At 37.0% G+C, this 21,766-nt stretch overlaps 2 protein-coding genes across 2 annotated transcripts in view; both read left to right on the top strand.

Annotated features, from left to right (window-relative positions):
- Positions 1 to 9,889: 9,889 nt before the first annotated feature.
- Positions 9,890 to 10,891, top strand: LOC135848416 (uncharacterized). The gene has a single exon (XM_065368319.1). The coding sequence runs from the start codon at positions 9,890 to 9,892 to the stop codon at positions 10,889 to 10,891; it is 1,002 nt and encodes a 333-aa protein (XP_065224391.1).
- A 3,981-nt stretch (positions 10,892 to 14,872) lies between these two features.
- Nckx30C overlaps positions 14,873 to 21,766 on the top strand; it is a 199,682-nt gene continuing 192,788 nt past the window's right edge. Inside the window, exon 1 of the mRNA XM_065369079.1 lies at positions 14,873 to 15,907. Within this exon, the coding sequence (XP_065225151.1) occupies positions 15,080 to 15,907 (828 nt within the window). The 5' untranslated portion in view covers positions 14,873 to 15,079. The remainder of the gene's footprint in view (positions 15,908 to 21,766) is intronic.

Below are 21,766 nucleotides of genomic sequence, written 5' to 3'. Positions count from 1 at the left end.
GTAGCATGTTTCGAGAATTTTTCAGTTGTTAATTTTCTAGATTGAGACCGTATTCAACGTTTTGGTTACGTAATTGGAATCAGATAGCAAGTTTATCTTTTGTGACATCGTTGTCTCACAATGTTTCTAAGGCGAATATTGTTGCCATTAGTTCAGCATAATAGTTAGTAACCTGAAACTCCATGCTTACAATCCTATCAGATATGTTAGCAGGTGTACCCGGTTTGAAACAAATACCTATTCCAGCGATGACTTCGGGTGAGCCATTTTTGGAACAGGCGCTATTAGCTGTAGCTCTGGCATAGCATTGTTGTTGATGGAGACTTCCTACTCATTCGGCGGGATATCAAATATCTTGAGCTCAGGATTACGACATTCTTCGATTGCTATCGATTTAGTCTGATTCTTGTCTAGTAACACGGTTGACTTGGGTCTGAAATTGAAAATTCTCATTACTTGCAGAAAATTCAGAATGACTGTGTCTGGTGTAAACCAAGCCTCGTTGGGCTTGAAACCAAACTACGTTGGAGTGGTATTTCACTCATTTGTTTCAAGTCAATGACTTTCACTCCAACCTGAATGTGTGTGTTGTGGATCATAAGTTGCGTGAAATTTAACACGTAATTTATTGCTCAACACCTCATTATTCTTCCTGCTAAAGAGCTTTGAGGGTTGTAAGCTGTCATGTGCGCAACTTTTATTCCACATTTTGTAGCAAATTATACCACGATTCTGGTATGAATTAATTTTCTCCATGGCATCGTCTACCTCCTCTTGAGGTGCAATTCCAAGTTCACAAATTTCAGATAAATCTTCAATGAGATTTTTCTGTATAATTCGGATTACTTTAATTCGGTCTGTTTCAGGTTCTCTGAGCTTGTCTCTGCTAGACATGCTCGTAGCCATTACATCAATCGTTATGAATATTCCTCGGATGTTTGCTCAATTCTAATAAAGAGAGCACATCCTTGTGAATGTCTGGGTTAATGAACATTATTGAAAAATGTTTTTTGTCTTTAGATTCACAACTCACGTATCTCTGATGGAAGTGTAAGTGTAAATCAATGCGTTCCATGGCTACTCTTCTTTTAAAGTGTTGCCAATGGGATCCATAATACAGAATTGTGCGATAAATTCCTTTGGGCATAGTTTGAAAGTTATTTCAGCTAATACTGAGATACTCTTTCAATCTTATGAATGCCAGCACAAAACATGTCATGAACTACATGGTAAGTGGTTAAAGCAGGGTAAAATTTCTTTCTGCCTTTTTCAAATTTGAATTTTCTTTCACGAGGTATTACGTGTTTTGTGTCATCTGCCATGGCACCTATTGTTTCTACTCCCGATACTGTTGGGATTTTTTGAGTGAATAGGTAATGCATGGCAGGCTCAATCCAAAATCTCACAATTTGGCCATCTGCCGCATTAGTGAATATTTTGCGGTATTCAATATACCTTGCTAGTTTCACACCAATTTCCTTTGGTTTCTCTAGTACACGTGGTTTGACTAGAGGGAAGATCAATATTATCAATTCTGCTCCTTTTCCATGTACCAGTAAGTTGAGAATGCTATTCAGTTCTTTTTCAACTACATTGTAAGGTTTTGGTGAATAGTTTAATTCAAATTGTAAAGCAGATAAAATAAATTTTCCTCCTTTGGGAAATTCAGTTTGTTTTAAACGTTCATACAATTCCTCTATTGGGAGTTGGTCACGTAAATATGTCGGTAATGTTACAGGTAGTGGTGTGTCTCCTCTTTTTAGGAAATGCACCAACCCGTCACCAACCCAAATAAATTCAGTGAATATCGAGTTCACGGTGGCTGTAGTGTTACTAGACCTTGCCCCTGAATTGTTATCCAAATTTTCTAGATCCTGATCTTCTTTGAGATCTTGATCTTGCAGAGGTTGATTCACCTTTGCAACAAAATTTTCAACTTCAGGTGTACGTTCTCCTGTCTTACCATTATCGTTTATTACGAAGTGGTGGACAGGTAGAGGTATCTGACTGGACACGTTCGGTGGATATGATTTTTTCAGTGCTTCTGGCGCATTATGATACATGTTGGTGATTATGGGCTGATCTGTCCAATTTCCTATTGAAATGGGTGTTGCCATGTTTTGTGAATTCCAATTTCTATACAAATTGGTATTCTGGGAATTCCAACTTCCATTTGAGTTGGTATTCTGAACATGCTGATTGTTTTCCATGTTCCGATTGGAATTTTGATTCATATTCCAATTGTTCTGCAAGTTAAAATTCTGGTTCATAATCCCTGGAATCTGATTATCCCATGGATTTGAATTCCAGTCAATACTCTGATTGCCAGGGCACTGTACCCATTGTCCATTTGGTTCTTGTAACCAAAAGGTGGATTGGGGTTGACCGTTATCATTATTCCAGGTATTGTTAGTCATTCTACACCACTCAAATGGTGGCGGTTGTTGCCACTGATTTGGCATCATATGACTATTGCGAACTGTAATGCGTACATTGTTTTTGGGATCGGAATCATGGTCGGCAAATTCGTCAAGTTTCTGTAAGAAACCTTCTAGCGTGGTTTGTTTTCGTAATTTTCTATTGTATGGATACGGTGTTTTGTCTGCTACAACTCGCATAACCTCATGTGGGTTAGAGTATTGTCGTTCTATTAACGATAGCGTCCACCGTTTTAAATCCAGAAACAGACGCTTTTCGGTGTCCGCTTGAGTGTAATGTTTTGTAAAATATTGCCATGCGTCATTTTGACACTCATAATTCCAATAATGCGCAAGAAATTTTTGTTTGATTTCTTTGTATGTTGCTATTCCCACCATATCACATTTCCATTGGGTTGCATCTTGGGTTTCGATGACACCTTGGAAAGCGTATACTGTATGAATTTCCTCAGCATTGCTGTGCTGGGTGTAACATTCAAACTGACGTAGAAATTCATGTGGAAAAAAGCGTTTTGTTTCATCATAATAAATGCCGGCACTCCTAACAGAGGCAGCATTCATTTTCAGGATTGGGACGGCGTTCTGACCCCTATTGGGTTGATTCCTGTTGTCCAATTTCAAATCCGCAACTATGTTTGTGAGTTTGTTACAATTTTCAACATTTTGACGCATTTGTATAGTAAGTCTATTCATAGTTTGATCAACTTTAGTGTCAGCCTGCGTTGCCTTTTGCATCGCATTGTTAGCTATTTTTGTAGCTTCACTGGTTGTTTGCGTCACGTGTTGTTTCATATCAGTGGCCCATTGGCCATAATTTTCACGTACCTCTTTTACTGCATTTCTAAATCCACTGATGTCGTGAGTCACATTGCCCGTGTGATCAGTTAGATGTAACAAACAATCTTCCATTTGAATGAGGCTGTGCTCATGTAGGACTTGACCATTCTGTAGGTTCTCAATGGCACCTTCAGTGAAATCCCAAGTTTGTTGAAACGACGTTCTCAGCGGATCGTCTAGTTTCACATTCTCAGGGATTTCAGGTCTTTCTTGCTTTGATTTGGATCTATTTGTTTCCTTTACGGAGTCTCTGTAAGCTTTCAACAAATTTACCCTCTGTTGGGGTGGATCCAGAAAGTCTGAGCCATTAATAATGAGGTTTTCATTTTGAGATACGTGTTTCTCATCATCGCTAAATTCCTTCGTTGAGGAATTCGGCGAAGGATGACTACTACATAACAATTCCGCTACGTCGAGTGGATTCATATGCGGTTCAATCTCTTTCGGATTGCTATTCTGCATAGAGGGATTCTTTTGATCCTTCTATTTAGAATTCTTGCTTCAAATTCGAACACGTTGCTTTGTGATTGTCCGTTATACATAAACAATTAATTTGAAGTTTCAATTTTGCTCCAGTTTTGCTCCTGGTTCATCAGCTTGGTTGGATAGTATTTCGACGAATACTTTCCATTTTGTGAAAATATTTCTATTAAATATTTAACACAAAATTTTAGTGCAATGCTGGTGTAATTCGCAAATTAATCAAGCAGAAAAATCCTTCTATTAAGGATTGATCGCGATTCGTTGGCACTAGGTCAAGTTAGCTGAGCAATTCAAGTCTCTGGAATACTTCAACAAGTATTCCTAACAAGATAAAAAGCGCTGAATATGAGCCAACTAAACTCACACGTGCTCAAAATGTGTTTCTGAGTGAATTTTGAGTGCAAAAATACCTCAACGGATATCTCTGACAAGAAAAAAGAGCACTTTGGTTCTATTATTTGCAAATTCAATCAGGCAGAAAAATATTCAATTGAATATTAGTCACGATTCGTTGGCACTGAATAAATACAGCTCACAAATTCTAGACGCAAGAATATTTAGGCGAATATTCCTGACAAGATAAAGAGCGCTAGAATAGTGTCAATAAATTCAGATTTGGCAAAGAATTATGCACACGTGCCTGCCTAGTGCTATTAGCGAGTTCAAAGTGCAAAAATACCACAAGGTATTCCAGACAAGATTAAGAGCACTGAATTCGAGCTAATAACAAACAGTAGCAGTGAGAAAATACTTTACTCTCAATAGAGTGCAGGCACAGAAAAGGTGCTTCTAACTAATTCACGTGCAAAAATACCTGAATAGGTATTCCGGACAAGATAAAGAGCACCTGAACTAATTACAGCAACAAATGCTGGTTGCAAAATATTTCACAGAATATTATGCCCGAATCGTCTGCTTAAATTGATGAAAAAACACTCGCGGAATAAAGCAGTAATATATCAACGATATTACTTACCAATGGCTGCTTTGGATTTCAGAAAAATTTCACATTCAGAAGAAAACGTGATAACGTTTTTGCACACGTGGTAGCAAAACATAGGTGTTTAAAAAATGCACCTTTTATAAAAATGTCATAGAATATGCACGTTATTAAATTGTTCAATTTATTAATTCACTTTCAAAAAAATAAAACGTGAAAAAAAAATAAATGACAGACACACGATGAGGCGCGAAAATGCGCGCAAATAATACACAATATCAACTCCCAGGCTACTTCATAGAGAAGCGTGGCTTGTATAGTCGTCGTCCGTTCCAAGAAAATCAGATAATGTGAGCCGCGGTAGCTTCCAACTCGACGGTTGGTGGCTAAGCAGCTGCTGCGGCAACAGCAGTGCATAATGGCGGCTCGGACGACGTGTGTCTTGTCCTTGGGAGGTGGTAGGGGTCGCGCAGCAACGAGGCGGACTAGTTAGAACTCGCTTTTCACGTTTCAACGAACGGATTGAGTTTTAAATCCTTTCCGAGAATTTTTTATCCATCGGTGGATTTCATCATCTACCACCACACACATATATATACGAGTGAACACGTTTTTGTCAAATTCTAGGTAATTTGACTAGGAGTGTGAGTCTCTTCGGATGGATTTTTTTATCCATCGGTGGTTTTCATTTACCACCACATATACACATTAAAAAAATAAACACGTTTTTGTCAAATTCTAGCAAATTTGACTAGGTGTGTGTGTGTTAGGCGAAAGCAACTTAATACTTTTGTGATTATTTACGTTGAAATATTCACAAGTATTCTTTTCTTTTCTATTCTCGGACACGTTGGTCTGATAATAGTCTAGAAGTGAATCATAAGTACAATTAAAATCATACTCCAAGTATTATTTTCCAAAGTTCAGCTGCAGTCTTAGCTTTGTACTCGTAATGATTTACTTCCTCCAAGCTCAAATTTCAACGAATTTGTGCTTTTTGGACACTCGGAAGGGCGCCAATGTTAGAGGGTAAATTGACTTAAAGCATGATGGGTAAATGTACCTATGCTGTTGTGTTGTTTCCTAGAAATATCCCTTAGAGTATTTCTACTAAATACTCACCGGAATACCTCACATGCTCGGCTAGGGCGTGGATAGGAAAGGTTGCTTTTACACTCTTAACAGATGTTCACGCACACGTAAATAATAACAAGTTATACACAAGTAAAATATATTGTGTGCATCATTAACAACACGTTACATGTATAATATATTCGCGTCTATTACGCGATCATATTCGTTAACAAGTACACTTTCTTAAACTAAATATACACACGTTGGTGTAGGTTTAGGTAAGTGGTCTCCTCTAGCAAGGAGACCTAATAGTGCATACTAGCATATGCTCCATTTCTTACCTAAGTGGCAGTGAGTAGATCATCACTCCTTCTCACCTTAATAATAATTAAACTTACCTTAATAGAAATAGGAACGAAGGTATATTCACTAATTAAACACTAAATACTTAACTCGAGGATAAAACTTATACTTAAATGCAAACAGCCGGAGCTGCATTAACCCATTAACCGTGAATAACCTACCCGCGTCGACTCGGACAAGTTACTGGCGTTCTGTACTCTCGTCGCTCGGCTCGTCTGGCTAGCTGACGAGAATACAACGCAGTGTTGCCTCAGTGCAACGCAGGGTTACCATGTGGGCGCGCCCTAAACATATAACGTACGGCATAGTAGTATATCACATAAAAATTATTTATAACTGAAAATTTTGAAAATTTGTTGAAAGAATTCTAAAATGAAAATTCCATCAAATAAGTACTCTGAAAATAAAATTGGAAACTGAAAATAAATTTGAAAACTAAAAATTAAATTTGAAACTGAAAAGTGAAATTTTTCAAAAATTCTGAATTGCTAGTTGAAACTAAGAAATGAAATAATTCAAAACTAGAAAAAAGCTCAAAAACCGAAAAGAAGGTTGAAAATGAAACCACAAAAAAAAAAGAAAAATAAAACTATTCGGAACCAAAAACTCTGAAAATCCTTCAAAACTGAAAATTTTGAAAATTCGTATGTAAAACCAAAAACAGCTACTTTGAATGCAAAAAGTGCAAAAACCAAAAAAGGAAAATGAAAAAAAAAATGATTTGGAAACTGAGTAATGTTTGATAATTCTGAACTTTTATTCGAAAACATTACATTGTAATCTTAAAACTGGACTGAAAATCAAAAACGGAAGAAAAAAACTGGAAAAAAATTAAATGAAAAACTGGAAACTCTGCAAATAAAAAACAATAATTGAAAGTGAAAGTAAAAACAAAACTATGATTTAAAAAGTATTCAAAAGTGATCATTTTGAAAATTAGTTCCAAAAAACTGTAAATGAAATCGAAAATCAAAGTAAAACCAAATACTAACATGAAAAGAAATTTGAAAAACGAAAAAACGTACCGGAAATTGAACGTGAAATTGAAAATTTTGAATATTGAATCAAAAACATGAAATGAAATTGAAAAATTACAAATAGAATAATGAAAAACCTAAAGGAAAACTGACAAAATTGAACTGATAGTAAAACTAAAATTAAAAATGAAAACTGAAAATTTCGGTTTCAATCAAAAATTTAAAATGAAAATTAAAAATTTCAAATAGTAAATTGAATCCCCGAATACGAATCGAATTAAAAGCTGAAAACAAAACTGAAATCCAAAAATGAGATTCAAATGTGGAAATTTTGAAAATTATGTACTTCAAAACTTGAAAATGAAATCGAAAAGCAGAATGAAACTAAAAATAATACAGTGCAAATAAATTGAAAACTTGAAATACATTGATATAGTCAGAAATGGATAGATTACTTAAGGGAGAGAAGGAAATGTTTGACTTCGTACTCAGTGAAGATAGGAATTATTCCTTACGAGGGGAATAATTGCCTATTGCCAGCTAGCTCAGAAGGCTGTAACCTATCAATTCAACTATACACAATCAATGTTTATAGTCATAAATAAAAACGCTGTTTTACTTATACTATATATTTACACTATTTACAAATCGTCATAAACATACATCGTGTGCAATTATGTTTTCACATAGCATTTGAATGAATGATATTTGGAGGTGTAAATGACTTAACTCTACCTATAGTGAGAAAGCATGTAATTTTTACGAGAATTATAACTTTGTCCATGCCACTCGCAGGTAGAATAGGACGTGCGAAAAATATACCTATTAGGTACCTGATAATATTACGAGGTATTCATCTAATTAAGGTCATTGCACTAGACATTTTAGTCAGACATACAATGACACAAAAAACTTATAATTAAATAGTATACACATATTACTACTTACAGAACACTATATGCTTTTTTCCATCTCTATTGGTGGCCTCCCCAATACTAAAGGCATCGATGGAACTTAACTAAACGAGACTGCACGTAGCACTTTGCATAATCCGAATATGCCGCGGAACATAACGAACTACCAAAAAAGACACTATTTATCGATCACTGGATCGATCAATATAATAAAACAAATTGAATTACCTCGCTAGAAGAGGGTACAAATAACCATTGCTCGATTGTGGACTCCCCTGGGGGCGCATCCACGATCCATTATATTAACAGGCGACAAGGAACCAGCTTACTAGTATTGCCGAAACCAAGTGTAATGAGAAAATGCAACTTTAAGATACAACTGAAGAAGTACAACTTATAAATGCAACTGAGGATTTTTCTCAAGAAATCTCTAATATAAAGACGTACATAGCAGCAAAATCCCAAACCCCAAAGAGTGGTGGTATATGCGCAATGCGCGAGAATTGCTATGTACAAGTACAGAGCTCATAAATAATTATCTTAAACCCTATCTTCGATCATAAATGTCATCACGACGCGAGCCGCGAGATCATTGATTAATTGACCTGTGACAGGGGGTGGAATGCCGCCACATACGTTGCTAACTAGAGATCTCATAAATCTGTCATTCTATCGTCCTTGTCGCGAACTCTTTAAAAGGGGGTTCGGACAACGACCTGACGTCATGTACGTAAAGTACAGAAGAATGCGAGATCTTTACATTTCTTAATAATTTACACACGTTCCCAATATTTTCAATATAAGGGGTCATTAAAATAAGCACTACCTTCGGCAGTGGGGCCAATCTGCACTATGTCAACATATTACAAACTGAAAGTCAAATTTGAAAATTCTCAATGCGGAGTCAAAAACGTGGAATCAGTTTGAAAACTAGAAAAAAATTGAAAATTGGGCTAGAAAAAGATAACTAAAAACTGAAAAAGCTAAAAATGAAATTAAAAACTGAAAATTTTGAAAATTCAAATCAAAAACTGAAATTGAAATAAGCGAGTCAATAGAACGCCGATAGTACAGCGCAGCGCATACTGAACCTACCTACCTACGAGTATAAGTATATACCTTCCTATTACTCTTCCGCGTATACATTACATGGAATATTATAGTATACATATTATAATTAATACATACAGGGTGTCTGGGTTAATGGACGTCCGGTCGCGAGATCTGTGTATGACCGGATACTATTGGGGGAGGGGGGATAATGATAAAATGAACGAATGCATATCCCAAAAATTGAAAGGACAAAATAATGGTGGTTAAAAACAGAAAAAAAACCAATCTCACGGTTTCAGTTTCATATCCCTTTACACCTGTGCGAAAACCGAATCAATAAGTAAAAATAGAAAATTGAAAACTGAAAAGGGATATGAAACTGAAACTGTGAATTACTTTAATGTTGAATCTAAAAATGAAATTGAAAACTGAGAATAAAACCAAAAATTCTGAAAATGGAATAAAAAACTGAAAATTTTTAAAATTGGATCAAAATCTGGTGAATATTCGTATACGTGGTTTTATGCACCCTACATTTTGGTTAAATGGGTATATTTATTTGATAATCGTGATGAATATAAATACTTCTACAATTCAGTTATAGTTTCTCAATTTACGTAAAGTGAAACTGCCAGTCATTCAGACACCTATATTCGGACTGAACCTAGTCAAGTTCTACCGATTTTAGTTCCTCCTGTTGCCGTTTTTCATAGTGAGGCGCTTACTCCCCACTGGTTGGACTACTCAAATTGATGGTGTGGTGAGCACTGAAGAATTTGATAACACCTCGTCTATTTTGTCCGATTTATCATGTCTAAAATATGCGGATCGTGTTCCGGATTGATAACAGCAGAAAAGACCCATATACCTAGCTGTTCTACGTGTAAACGTTTATTCCACCCGAAAGATGAGAATGACACCGAATGCTCCAGTGTCTGTGGAGATGTTTGGTATAAGAAATCATCGCGGAAAAAGGAATCCTGGACCTGTTGCGAATGTAAGAATGATAAGGTTGTTGTCGATGCGGAAAAGAGGTCGGATAGTGATCTGCTGGCTAGTATTGAGAAAATATTCGATCGGAAACTTGAGCAATTCTATGAAAATAGACTGAAACCGATTGAGCAAGGGCTAGCGAATATATCGAAGCAAGTTGGTGAACATACCCAGTTGATCTCGAAGGTTGAAAAAAGGGTGAAAGATATCGAAGATAACGGCTGCTCAAAGTGTACTCAAATTGCGAACGAACGTGATGAGTTGAAGGATAGAGTACAGGTTCTGGAGACAGATAGCTGGAATAGTTGGATTGAAATCGAAGGACTGCAGAATTACACGAGGAAGGATAATGTGATAGTCACTGGAATTCCTGTCTCTGATCAGGAAGATCCCTACCAAATTGCGATCAAGGCGGCGGAGCTAGCTGGGATGAAAATTACAGCTCAGGATATCGTTGATTGCCACCGTTTGCCCTCCAGAGCTAAAGATTCGGCCCATCCTCCATCTTTCATAGTAAAATTTGTAAACAGAGAAACTAAAAGAAGAATGATTGATGGTTATAGGAAAACAAAACCGACAGCTGATACATTCGGAGGTGATAAAAACGTCAAGATATACGCCAATGAGCATCTGGCACCACTCACGTCAGAGTTATTCAGACAGGCACGTTCGCTAAAGCCTATGTACGAGATTGTTAGATGTGTAAATGGCATCGTATATGTGCAGAAGAATAAGCAGTCACAAAGAATACGTATCCAGTCTAAGGTGCAGATCGGAAAGCTAAAAAGTGCCTTTACCTCTCCAAACAGGGAGAATTAGGGTTTAACTTCTATATCTTCTAGTATTTTCATTTTCTGCTGATAGTTGTAATACTCTTTTCATTTTTACATTTTATTTTATCTTACTCTATTTTTATCTGTGTTTTGCTATTACTAATATTGAGTGAATGTTGAGGAAAATACTATCCTTGAATGTACGCTCCCTACGTAGGAATTATGATAAATTGAGGCTGTTCTTAGACAACTCAGTGGACTCTGATTTTGATGTTATTATTGCCACAGAGACATGGATTTCGGTAGATGAGTCACCAAGGTTTAGACTACCTGGGTATGAAATGTACCATGAGGAGGAGCCAAATAGGAGGTCTGGAGGTGTTGCTCTTTATGTAAGGATAGGTCTGTCTCATGAGGTATCTGGCAAGTCTTTCAATACCTGTAATATTATTAAAATTAAGTTGATTGAGGATGATCTTACTATTATTGGTGTGTATCGATTGGGTGACACTTCAAAATTTCAATTTGTGAGTGATTTGGCCCAGGAAATTGGTTCGGCATCCGAATTAGCAATTATAACAGGAGATATGAACATTGATGTTAGTACTGATACCGCTGAAAATTCGTTGTATCTAAATATGTTGGCTTCTGAAGGATTCAAGTGTCATGTTAGGGAGCCCACAAGAGTCACAGCTGACACTAGCACCTGCATTGACCATGTATTTTCTAGGGGGTTGGATGGTAATGATGGGGTACCAGGGATTACTTGTAAAATTATGAAGACAGATGTGTCAGACCATTATTCTCTTGAGATTGAACTTGCCCATGCTCAGCCCCCAGGCGGCACAGTTTCATCAGAGTTACGTAATCTTGAGATTACGGATTGGAAAGCACTGACACTCAAAATGAGACAGGTTACTTGGGGAGACGTTTATAGGGCTATGGAGGTGGATAAGGCATGTGACTTGTTTCTGGATGAGCTTAAGACGAGAATGGCATCTTGCACAAAGTCAGTTACCTATAAAAAAACATTTAAAAAAAGAACACCATATACTTCTGCTCATTTGGCCTACCTTTCCGAGGAAAAATCAAAGTTATATAAAAAAATGAAAAAAAATCCAACAAATTTAGAAATTACTCAGGAGTATAAACAAATGTCAAAATTAGTGGTTCAGCAGAGTCGGAGGGATAAATTGGTCTACCATTCTGGAGTTTTGGAAAAATGTAAAAATGACCCACGGAAGTACTGGCAACATATAGATTTGATCAGGGGGAAGCATAAAGAAAAACTGACTAAAATTAGAATACACCAAGAGGAGGTTTTGGTTGAGGGAAATGAAATAAAAGTCTCTAATGAATTTAATAGATTTTTCATTGACTCTGTTGATAAAATCTCAAATGAATTCCATAACCTGGATACAAACAGTGCTTACCCATCCAAGAAAATTATAAATAGCCTGGGGTTCCCTCCAGTGACATGTTATGAGATTCAGACTGAGGTCTCAAGTCTCCTAAACAAACCATCTACAGGACATGATCACATTCCAGCAAAACTGTTTAAGGATAATTCTATTATTTTGGCACCAGTTATCGCTGACATTTTTAACAAATCAATAAATCAAGGGAAATTCCCGAAGTCTTTGAAAAAAGCCATTGTTATTCCTGTTCATAAGAACAAGAGTAAATTACTCATGGAACATTACAGGCCAATCTCCCTCCTTTCAGTACTATCAAAAATTTTTGAAAAAGTTATAAAAAATCGAATTTTAAATTTCCTTCATTCAAAAGATTTCTTTTCAAAACAGCAATACGGATTTTTGTCTGGGAAAAGTACTAGTGATGCCCTATTTGATCATATTACTGAGGTAGTTGATGGCCTGGATGCAGGTGATAGTGTTGCGGCGGCATACCTCGATCTCAGTAAGGCATTTGACACAGTTGATGTTGGGATTCTGTTACAGAAGCTGTGGAACTGTGGGATAAGGGGCGTGCAGCATGACTGGTTTGGATCCTACCTGGAGGGAAGAACTCAAGCTGTTAAAGTTGGGAATAAAATTGGGAATTTCTTGCCTGTAGTGCATGGGGTACCACAGGGCAGCATACTAGGTCCAATTCTCTTTTTAATTTACATTAATGACATCTTTGAACTGAAATTAAATGGTACATTATATGGATTTGCAGATGATACAACTTTAGTAAATAGGGCTAAAAGTCAAGATGATCTTATTAAGTTTATTAATGAAGATTTGAAAATATTGGGAGGCTGGTTCTGGCAACACAAATTAAAACCAAATTCGTCCAAATCAAAATTGTTAAGTTTTGGCTATAGGATTTCCCCTGACCTGGGGTCTAGGTGCTACTTGCATGAAAGCCCGGATTGTGGGGCTCTGTGTGGCTGCACTCCCCTGTCCCAAGTTGAGTCAACTCGGTACCTCGGAATAATGATTGATTCCAAATTGATTTGGAAAGAACAGAGCTTATACTTACAAACTAAACTTAGAAAACTAAACTATCTGATTCGTTTCCTGGCACAACATTTTGGCACTCAACACATGGTAAAAATTTATTATGCTCTTTATCAATCTGTGCTCCAGTATGGCCTGTTCATCTGGGGGGGAGCAGCGGACTGTCAATTAGAACCTATTCATATTTTACAAAAATGGGCAGTTAGGAGCATTGTTGGTAAAAAGAGGGGGGAAAGTACAAAAAATGATTTTCAGAAACTGAAAATTCTGCCTATTCAAAAACTCTATCAAGTCCAGGCAATTGACTATATACAAAGGAATAGGTCCAAATTTGGAGTTTATGTGAATCATAGGGGGAGGAAAATTGATAACACCGTTGCTCCCCTACCTAGGTACCGAAGAGAAAGATCAGGTGCTCAGGCCCCGTGGTGTGCGCCTAAGCTGTTTAATGCAGTGATGAGTAAAGGTTTGGGCTCTCGGCTGGCACTGGTCCGATGGCTCCTGGAGAGCGAAAACACCTTATAGTCCACTGAGTAGTACTACATCACATGTCTATTTCTATTTCTATATCTATTTTTATTTTTGTCTATTTTTGTTTTCTTCATATAACGTAGGGTCCTGTTGTTCCTTGGTAGATCCATCCATTCATTTCAGTTTTCACCAATGTGTTCCTTCACAATTTTCTAAATTATCTGATGTAATTATTTATATTTTTTAGCTTTGTTTTAAATTCATTTATATACTTAATTATTTACTTATCTATTTTTGTTTTGTTGTTTTTCTTCCCTCCTCCAATTTGTAAAATTTTATTTCAATATTTACTGTCGAACATTGTTACCATGGAGGCCTCCTCGCTCGCGCAATGGCGCATTGGGGGGGATATTTTACATTTTGTAATTTGAAATACTGTTTTACATTTTGTAATTTGAAATAATTGTTATTCGATCCAAATTAAATACGATGAAATTGGGAACTGAAAATGAATTTGAAAATTCTGATGAAATACGTCGAGTACCTAGACCTACCTGTATAAAAAAATAAATAATGAATTGAATCCAAAATACGTAGTATGATGCTTAAAATCAAATTAGTACCTAACTGAACATAATCGTTTGTTTGCTTGTTTTTTTTTCTGTTTTTAACCACCATTATTTTGTCCTTTCAATTTTTGGGATATGCATTCGTTCATTTTATCATTATACCCCCTCCCCCAATAGTATCCGGTCATACACAGATCTCACGACCGGACGTCCATTAACCCAGACACCTTGTATGTATTAATTTATAACATACTATAATATTCCATGTAATGTATACGCGGAAGAGTAATAGGAAGGTATATACTCGTAGGTAGGTAGGTTCAGTATGCGCTGCGCTGTACTATCGGCGTTCTATTGACTCGTCGTCGTCCGTCGTCGTTTAAAAACACGGCCATCAGGGTAGTTTTGCGAAGCGGTACAGAGTACAACGCGAACGTGGAGTGGACGCAAGGGGTTCTCAGGGGGGTGGTCGACCGCGCTGCGGAGGAAACCGTTAGTATAGTTTTTGGGAAAACGTTACGAGGAATAACCATCGTCGTAGTCGTCGTCGTGTTCGGAGGGTATACGATATCGGTGGTGGTGGTGGCGCGAATGTAGGTAAAAGTACGGTACGAGAGAGAGTATATACGTACAACACGAGCACGAGTTTCGTGGCTGTTTTTCAGCGAGTGTTTCAGTCAGTATCAGTACACGTTCGAAGCTGAAGTTGGCCAGTCGGATGTGGCAAACATGTGCAACGGCGGCGTCCGATTTTTGGCGCGATTTTTCGTAATTTTCATTTCGGCCGCCAACTTGTGGTTGTTGATCGGATACCCTGTGAGTGTAGTATCCGGTGTTGGTGAAAGTTTCGATAACGAAGCTGCATCGGCGGCGGCCGGAGGCAGGTACAGTTCGTGTTTCGCGACAGTTAAACCCTCATCAGTAGCCAATGATACTAATTCGACTTTGGGGGCGGCCAGCGAGGCCAAAAAGGATCCCCTGTTTCCCGATGATATCTTCACAATGGATGAACGTAGACGAGGCCTCGTCCTGATCCACGTGCTCGGCGTGCTTTACACGTTTTTCGCTCTAGCCATCGTATGCGACGAGTTCTTCGTACCTGCTCTGGAGGTGATCATAGAGAAATTAAATATACTGCCGGATGTGGCCGGAGCAACGTTCATGGCTGCTGGAGGATCGGCCCCTGAATTGTTTACCAGTATTATGGGAGTTTTCGTGTCATTCGACGATGTAGGTATCGGCACCATTGTCGGATCGGCCGTTTTTAATATCTTATTCGTGATCGGAGCCTGTGCCATATTCTCCGGATCGGTGTTGGCTCTGACGTGGTGGCCGCTGTTTCGCGATTGCACGTTTTACTCGATTGGACTGCTGACGCTGATTGTTTTCTTTCGAGATAACCTCATCGAGTGGTACGAAGCGATGATACTGTTTATGCTGTACATAGCCTACGTGACGTTTATGCGATGGAATCACCAGGTCGAGATGTTCGTCAAGAGGACGATTCTCAGAGAGAAGGTGACCAGGGTTAGCAGCTCGGATATGCTCATGCCGACGGTGAGTATCAACCTGCTTCATAAGCCACTGAAGATATATGTATTTGAGTAAATGTTGAGTTTCGAAATTATACATAGGTAGCATAAAATGTGGTGTTGGTACGATTCAAGGAACAAAATGAAGCGATCACGTGCCCATGAGTACCATTAAGGTAGCCACTTTTTTCGATCAAGTTTCGAGCTAAAGTAATCCAAAAATGTATGTAATGTACGTACATGAAAGAGAAATCCTGTTATTCAAAGTTATAACCTCGAGTGAGAAAATCACGCCACGAAATTTTCTGCCCCCTCGTTGAAAAATAAATGGTGCAGGTGAACCCCTCAATTTTACAAAATTGAAAAAAAATCGAAGTATTAGACAAAATCTTTGAATTTGTGAACTTGCTAGTTCCAACACCTCGGTCAAGTCCCTCCCTACTTGGATAAAATCAACTTCTATACCAATTTTTGCCTCCCATCTCCACAAGAGCGATGAAAAAAAAAGTTTGTTATTAATGCCCTAAAGTTGTCGGGTTTCACGAGAAAAATTTCTCCAATCATGTTATTAAAAGTTATTCATGCTAGTAAGGCCCCCCTCCCTGTGATTTCTCAAAATATAAATAAAAAATTCGAGAAATTGTGTTGAAGTAAAACTTGTTCGCTGAGTGAGTTGTTCCCTTCCTCAAAAAAATAAGAAAAAAATAATATTTCTATAGGTACTGTTTTTTTTTTCATTTATTTATTTTTGTTTCGATTTAAACACTGGAATTTGGTCCATCTTCATAAAAAAAAAACAGTATAAATAGTGCTTTCGACCTCCCCCCTCCCTCCCACTACCATTTGATCTGTTTGAAAGTCAATTTTTTTGAGCTTTATTTTAACTGGACGAGTTCACGAACAAGCCAAGATTTTCGCTTCAGGGACCAAGGGATCGATTTCAGTAATTGATCATTTTCGGTATTACTTGCTAATATCCACTATGAAAATAAAACATCAAACAAGTAAAAAGGTTTTTTCTTGGAGAGAAATCATTTAAAAAAAAAAAAAAAAAAAACTCTGAAAGAAAATTCAATTTCAAAAATGAAAATACTACCTAATTTGATTATTTTTTAAACATTTTTTCACGAGGGAAGGTTTTTCTTGAAAAAAGAAATTATTATCTAGAAGTATTTTGCTCAGAGATGAAAAATTTTCAAATACTGAATTTGCACCTACAGACATCGATTTTTCATCTTTTTTGATATTCTTCAACTTTGGGGGCTTTTAAGTACCTACAAAGAGACCAACATCATTTGAATGACCTAGGGAGGGGTTTTCTTGAAAATGTGGTTACTTAAAAGTTGGTTGTTTTTTTCGACTTTGAGGGAAGCAACATTATTTGGGAGACAGGGAAAAGTTTTTCTTGAAAAGGGCTCATTTAGAAAGATTTTGCCCTTAAATGAAAAATTTCCAAAAAATTTCTACAGTATCAATTTTTCATAATTTTTTTCAAATTTGGGGGCTCCATACAAGAGAGACAACATCATTTGGGGATGCGATAAAGATTATTTCTTGAGAAGGGGGTTATGTAGAACAATGCTTGTGTAGAAATGAGATATTTTCAAAAAAATTCCCCTGATTTTGATTTATTCTCATTTTTTGTGATTTTTTTCAACTCTGAGGGGCTCCTTAGTAGGTTCTCTTGAAAAGTGAACTCTTTAGAAAAATTCAGACGCAGAAATAACAAAGAATTTTCACGAATTAAACTTTTTTTTCATTTTTTTTTTTTTTTAATGTAAAGGGGAGGGGGCACCGATAACAGTGTTTTCACAGATACGAAAAAAAAATCGAGTTTGAGAGGGGGTGGTTGAAGGTGGAAAATTCCATCTGCAAAATAACTTGAGCCTGCACCTTGATGTGCTCAAAATTATTTCTTTATTATTTTCAACAAAAAAAAAAAAAAAAATGAAAAAATGAAGGAAATGAAATGAAATGTTGAATTGAATAAAAAAAATATCCATGTTATTTATCTCTCTCCTCAGTCCTCACTTTCAAATAAGTTTTTTGCTATACACACTTGCTTATTTATATTTTGGGTAAGTAAATTTTTGAAAAATAAAAACAGCATTTGGTTGGGAAGCCTGAAAATATGATATCTATTTATTTATATATTTTTCAAATGTGAAAATGGAACAGTTATTTAGGGAAAAATTGATGAGAAAACATTCTGGCTTATTTGGAGCCTCCGGTGAGATATCCAGCTGCTTAATGGGAATGACTGCCGTTCTGATGAAAAAATGATTTTGGGGGGGCTTTCATCCACTGTGGGGGGAGGGGGGTTAGCTCGTGGGGTAGGGGTGGGGACTTTTGGTATGTTGTTCAGCACACCGCCCTAGACAATATTCACCAAAAAAAACCTTTGTTTGCAATTATGTTTGGGTTCGCCCATTTTTTTCTGCTATTTGACTGGGCTATTTGGGAATTTTTAATAAATGTCCTGCTATTTTTAAAAGCATCGTAAAAAGTGCCTTTTTTGGGGTTTTTTAAAGTGCAACAAAAAAGTTCATTTTTGTGGGAAAAATTGAAAAAGTTCTGATTTCAGCTGCTTCGAATAAAGTCACATTTTTGCCAACATGCCAACAACGTAGGAAAAGTAAGTACGTATAATTTCGTAATTTGAAAAATTAATGCTTCATTTTTCGCCAAAAGTTTTTTAAACTGAAATTTACAAAAAAGGACGAATTTTTGCAAATGATATTTTATTCCTTTTTCAAAGATTTTCAACATAATTTGCACCCATTTGGTTAATTTTTGGAGCATTGTGTACAGTTTCGCAATATTTTAGGCGATTTTTGTGACTATAGGTACTTATTTTTTAGAAAGCCGAATTGCAGAGCGAGGGGGAAAAGGGAGAAATTATGGAAAAAATTATCATAAAAATTCTACTGAGATGGAGGGGGGTGAACCCACATAAGGATCTACTGCTCCACCCTGGAGATCCTCCGGGACAACTTTTTTCTTGAAGGGGGAGACCTAAGGAACATTTCTATCCCTCGTCCTTGAAAAAAATATGGCGTTACTCACAAAATGGCGGCCATTTTGATTGACAGGTCGTCCGAAATCGAAGATTTTGCGTTCCAACATAGGACTTGCACGAAATTTTTCAATCCTTACAAAGATAGATCAAAAGAGCAAGCAAATATTTATCATTTGACAAAATTTCAAGTGCTAAAGTGTCTTTTTGGATTTTTGGCGAATTTTTGAAAATTAAATTCAGGCCAAAAATGAGGGGAAAAATCAAAATCATACCAAATTGACGTAGAAAGCTGAAATTTGGGATATATTCTATTTTCGACCTGCCAAATCGATTATAAACTGTTTCAGACCGTTTAGAGTAGTTCTGGAGCCTCCAGCAGATTTTAAAACTTGAAATTCCCTCAAAATTTCATCAAATGGAGTTGGAAAGACGAAATTCACTCTGCAAACTAATTTCAATACGCTACGAAGTCGACTGCAGGTGGATTTCACGTCGTTTTGGAGTCTCCAGCGATTTTTTGAAAATTACTGGAGCCTCCAGTAGATTTCTGAAACTTGAAATATTCACAAAATTTCATGAAAATGGAGATGAAAAGCGGACATTTACTCTGCACTTTAATTTTAGCACTCTCCGAAGATGACTTCAGGTGGGTTCAAGTCATTTTAGAGCCTCCAGCGACTTTTTGAAAATTCCTGGAATCTCCAGCAGATTTTTAAAACTTGAAATTTCAACAAAATTTCGTCAACCATTTCCAATCGATTTGGCAGGTCGAAAATAGAGTAGGTATATCCCAAATTTTAGCGTACTTCGTCAATTTGGTAAGATTTTGAATTTTCCCTTCATTTTTAACCTTAATTTGATTTTCAAAAATTCACCAAAAATCTTAAAAGGCACTTTGGCACTTAAAATTTTTTCAGATGGTAAATTTTTGCCCGATCTTTCGATTTACTTTTGTAAGGTTGGAAAAATTTCATGCAAGTCCTATGTTGGAACGCAAAATTTGTGATTTCAGATGAATTGTCATTATCAAACTCATTTTTTTTTCAAGAAAAAGTGCATACCTATTATCTCGTTGAAACTGATTTCTCGATTTTTTTATTGCTTTTTTCGGCCTCGGTCGCCGTTTTTCAAAGCAATTTTCACCACTTTTGAAAATCCATTCGAACAATCAGACGTTCTCTTGGGTTCATTAACTTCTCATTTTGAAGAATTCGTTTTCCATGTTCGATCTTCCAAAGGTACCATCATCTTCCACGAGAATACTTCACTTTTACCCACTAATATTGTTATTCGAAAATGCATAACTGGAAACCACAAAATAAATTTAGTATAAATAAATTCGTAAATCTTACGTATACTTTTTCCGGTATCGTGTCGTCACAAATACGAGGTTATAATGCCTGTGTGATTTTTTCTGTACGTGTATAAAGACGCTTTTCTCATTTTTTTTCTACGTTCGTATACGTAGATTTTAAGTAAAATACTCGTATAATAATAATATTTGCCTGTCTATACCTATAGATAGGTCCATGAGAGCACATTACGCTATACTTTTATAGCTCATTTTTTTCCTTTCCTGCTCTTAGTGAGTAGGTTGATTTCTTTTTCTTTCTTTCTTCGACTCGTCTGCTTTTCCTGCATATTTCCTTTCTCTCGCCATCGAGACGTAATACCTGCGCCTATAACGTAGTGTATCGTACACTTATGTTAGGTAAGTAAAGTACCTACTTATACCTAAATAAAAGTTGGCAATTCCATTTATGGTTTAAGATTTAATAAGTATGCGCGCGTTAAAGCGTACAACTTTGTAGTGGTACGAGGAAGGAACGTGCTGCTGTGTTGGGAGGAAAATGAGTGTGCGAGCGTGTTCGCTTGAAAATAATACCTTTACCATCTTTATAACGCGATTAGAAGGGACTTTTTATACCTTCGTACGTGTAGTTGTAGTTAAAATACCTGCCTATCTCGTCGTAGCACAGGAGCAGAACAAGCAGGAAGTAAGAGAATATACGTATAAGAAAGTATTGCTGATAGCGATCTGATCTCTCTCGTGTTTGTAAAACTTTGATTTTTTCTTAGCGAAATAAAATCTTTCTTTTTTTCTCCCCTTTCTCGCTTTCTTTTTACATATTTATTTAGGCAGTTCGTTTCGAAATATACGTACCTCACTCTAGCTATACGTCTTACATTACCTATCGCATTAAGAAGGAAAAAAAAACTCATTTTTCGACCTCGCTCGATCGCCTGTTCCACTATTCAGCAACCGAAGGTGAGGAGGGCGACTACCTTACATCCGCACTGCTCAAACCGCGAGCAAAAGAAAACGAGCGGGGGGAAAAATGACGTGAAAAAATTTCGTTTTCGCGCTTCGTTCGCCTCTTCTCTCGACAGTACGTTGCGCTGCGCGCCGCAAATGGTTATCTTGTTCAACGAAATGAAAATGATTAATTGTAACCGGCGGCTAATTTTTCCATAAATCACGCCGCGCCACGGCGAAGCTTTCGCGCAGGCAAAACGGCCACCAGCGCCAACGGTACGAAAAATTACCTTCTTTAACCGATCGCTGTTGCTGTTGCTTTGCTACCTCTGGGCGCTGTTGTTGAATTGCAATCGCTCAAAAAAAAAGGAAGAACAGGGTACCTATAAGTATTGCAGCGGCATGGCAGTGGAAAATTATAAGAGATATTGCGGAAAGAAAGCTGTCTTTTTTTTACGTTTTTTCCATTGTATTTATACAGATTTTCTGCTCCTCGACGTTGAACGCGAATATGACGTAAAATTTTTGTTTGGACCCCATCCACATCTTCCAACAAATTTTTTGTAATTTTACCCACTGGAGGAGGTTCTGGGAGCCGTGGGTGAGGT

Source organism: Planococcus citri, chromosome 5 (genome assembly GCF_950023065.1).
Source record: "Planococcus citri chromosome 5, ihPlaCitr1.1, whole genome shotgun sequence".
Classification (NCBI taxonomy): Eukaryota; Metazoa; Arthropoda; class Insecta; order Hemiptera; family Pseudococcidae; genus Planococcus; species Planococcus citri.
This window is presented reverse-complemented; position numbering and strand designations above follow the sequence as displayed.

Excerpts from the sequence above, each read along its gene's own strand:
- LOC135848416 (XM_065368319.1), top strand. The coding sequence starts at position 9,890 with ATGTCTAAAATATGCGGATCGTGTTCCGGATTGATAACAGCAGAAAAG.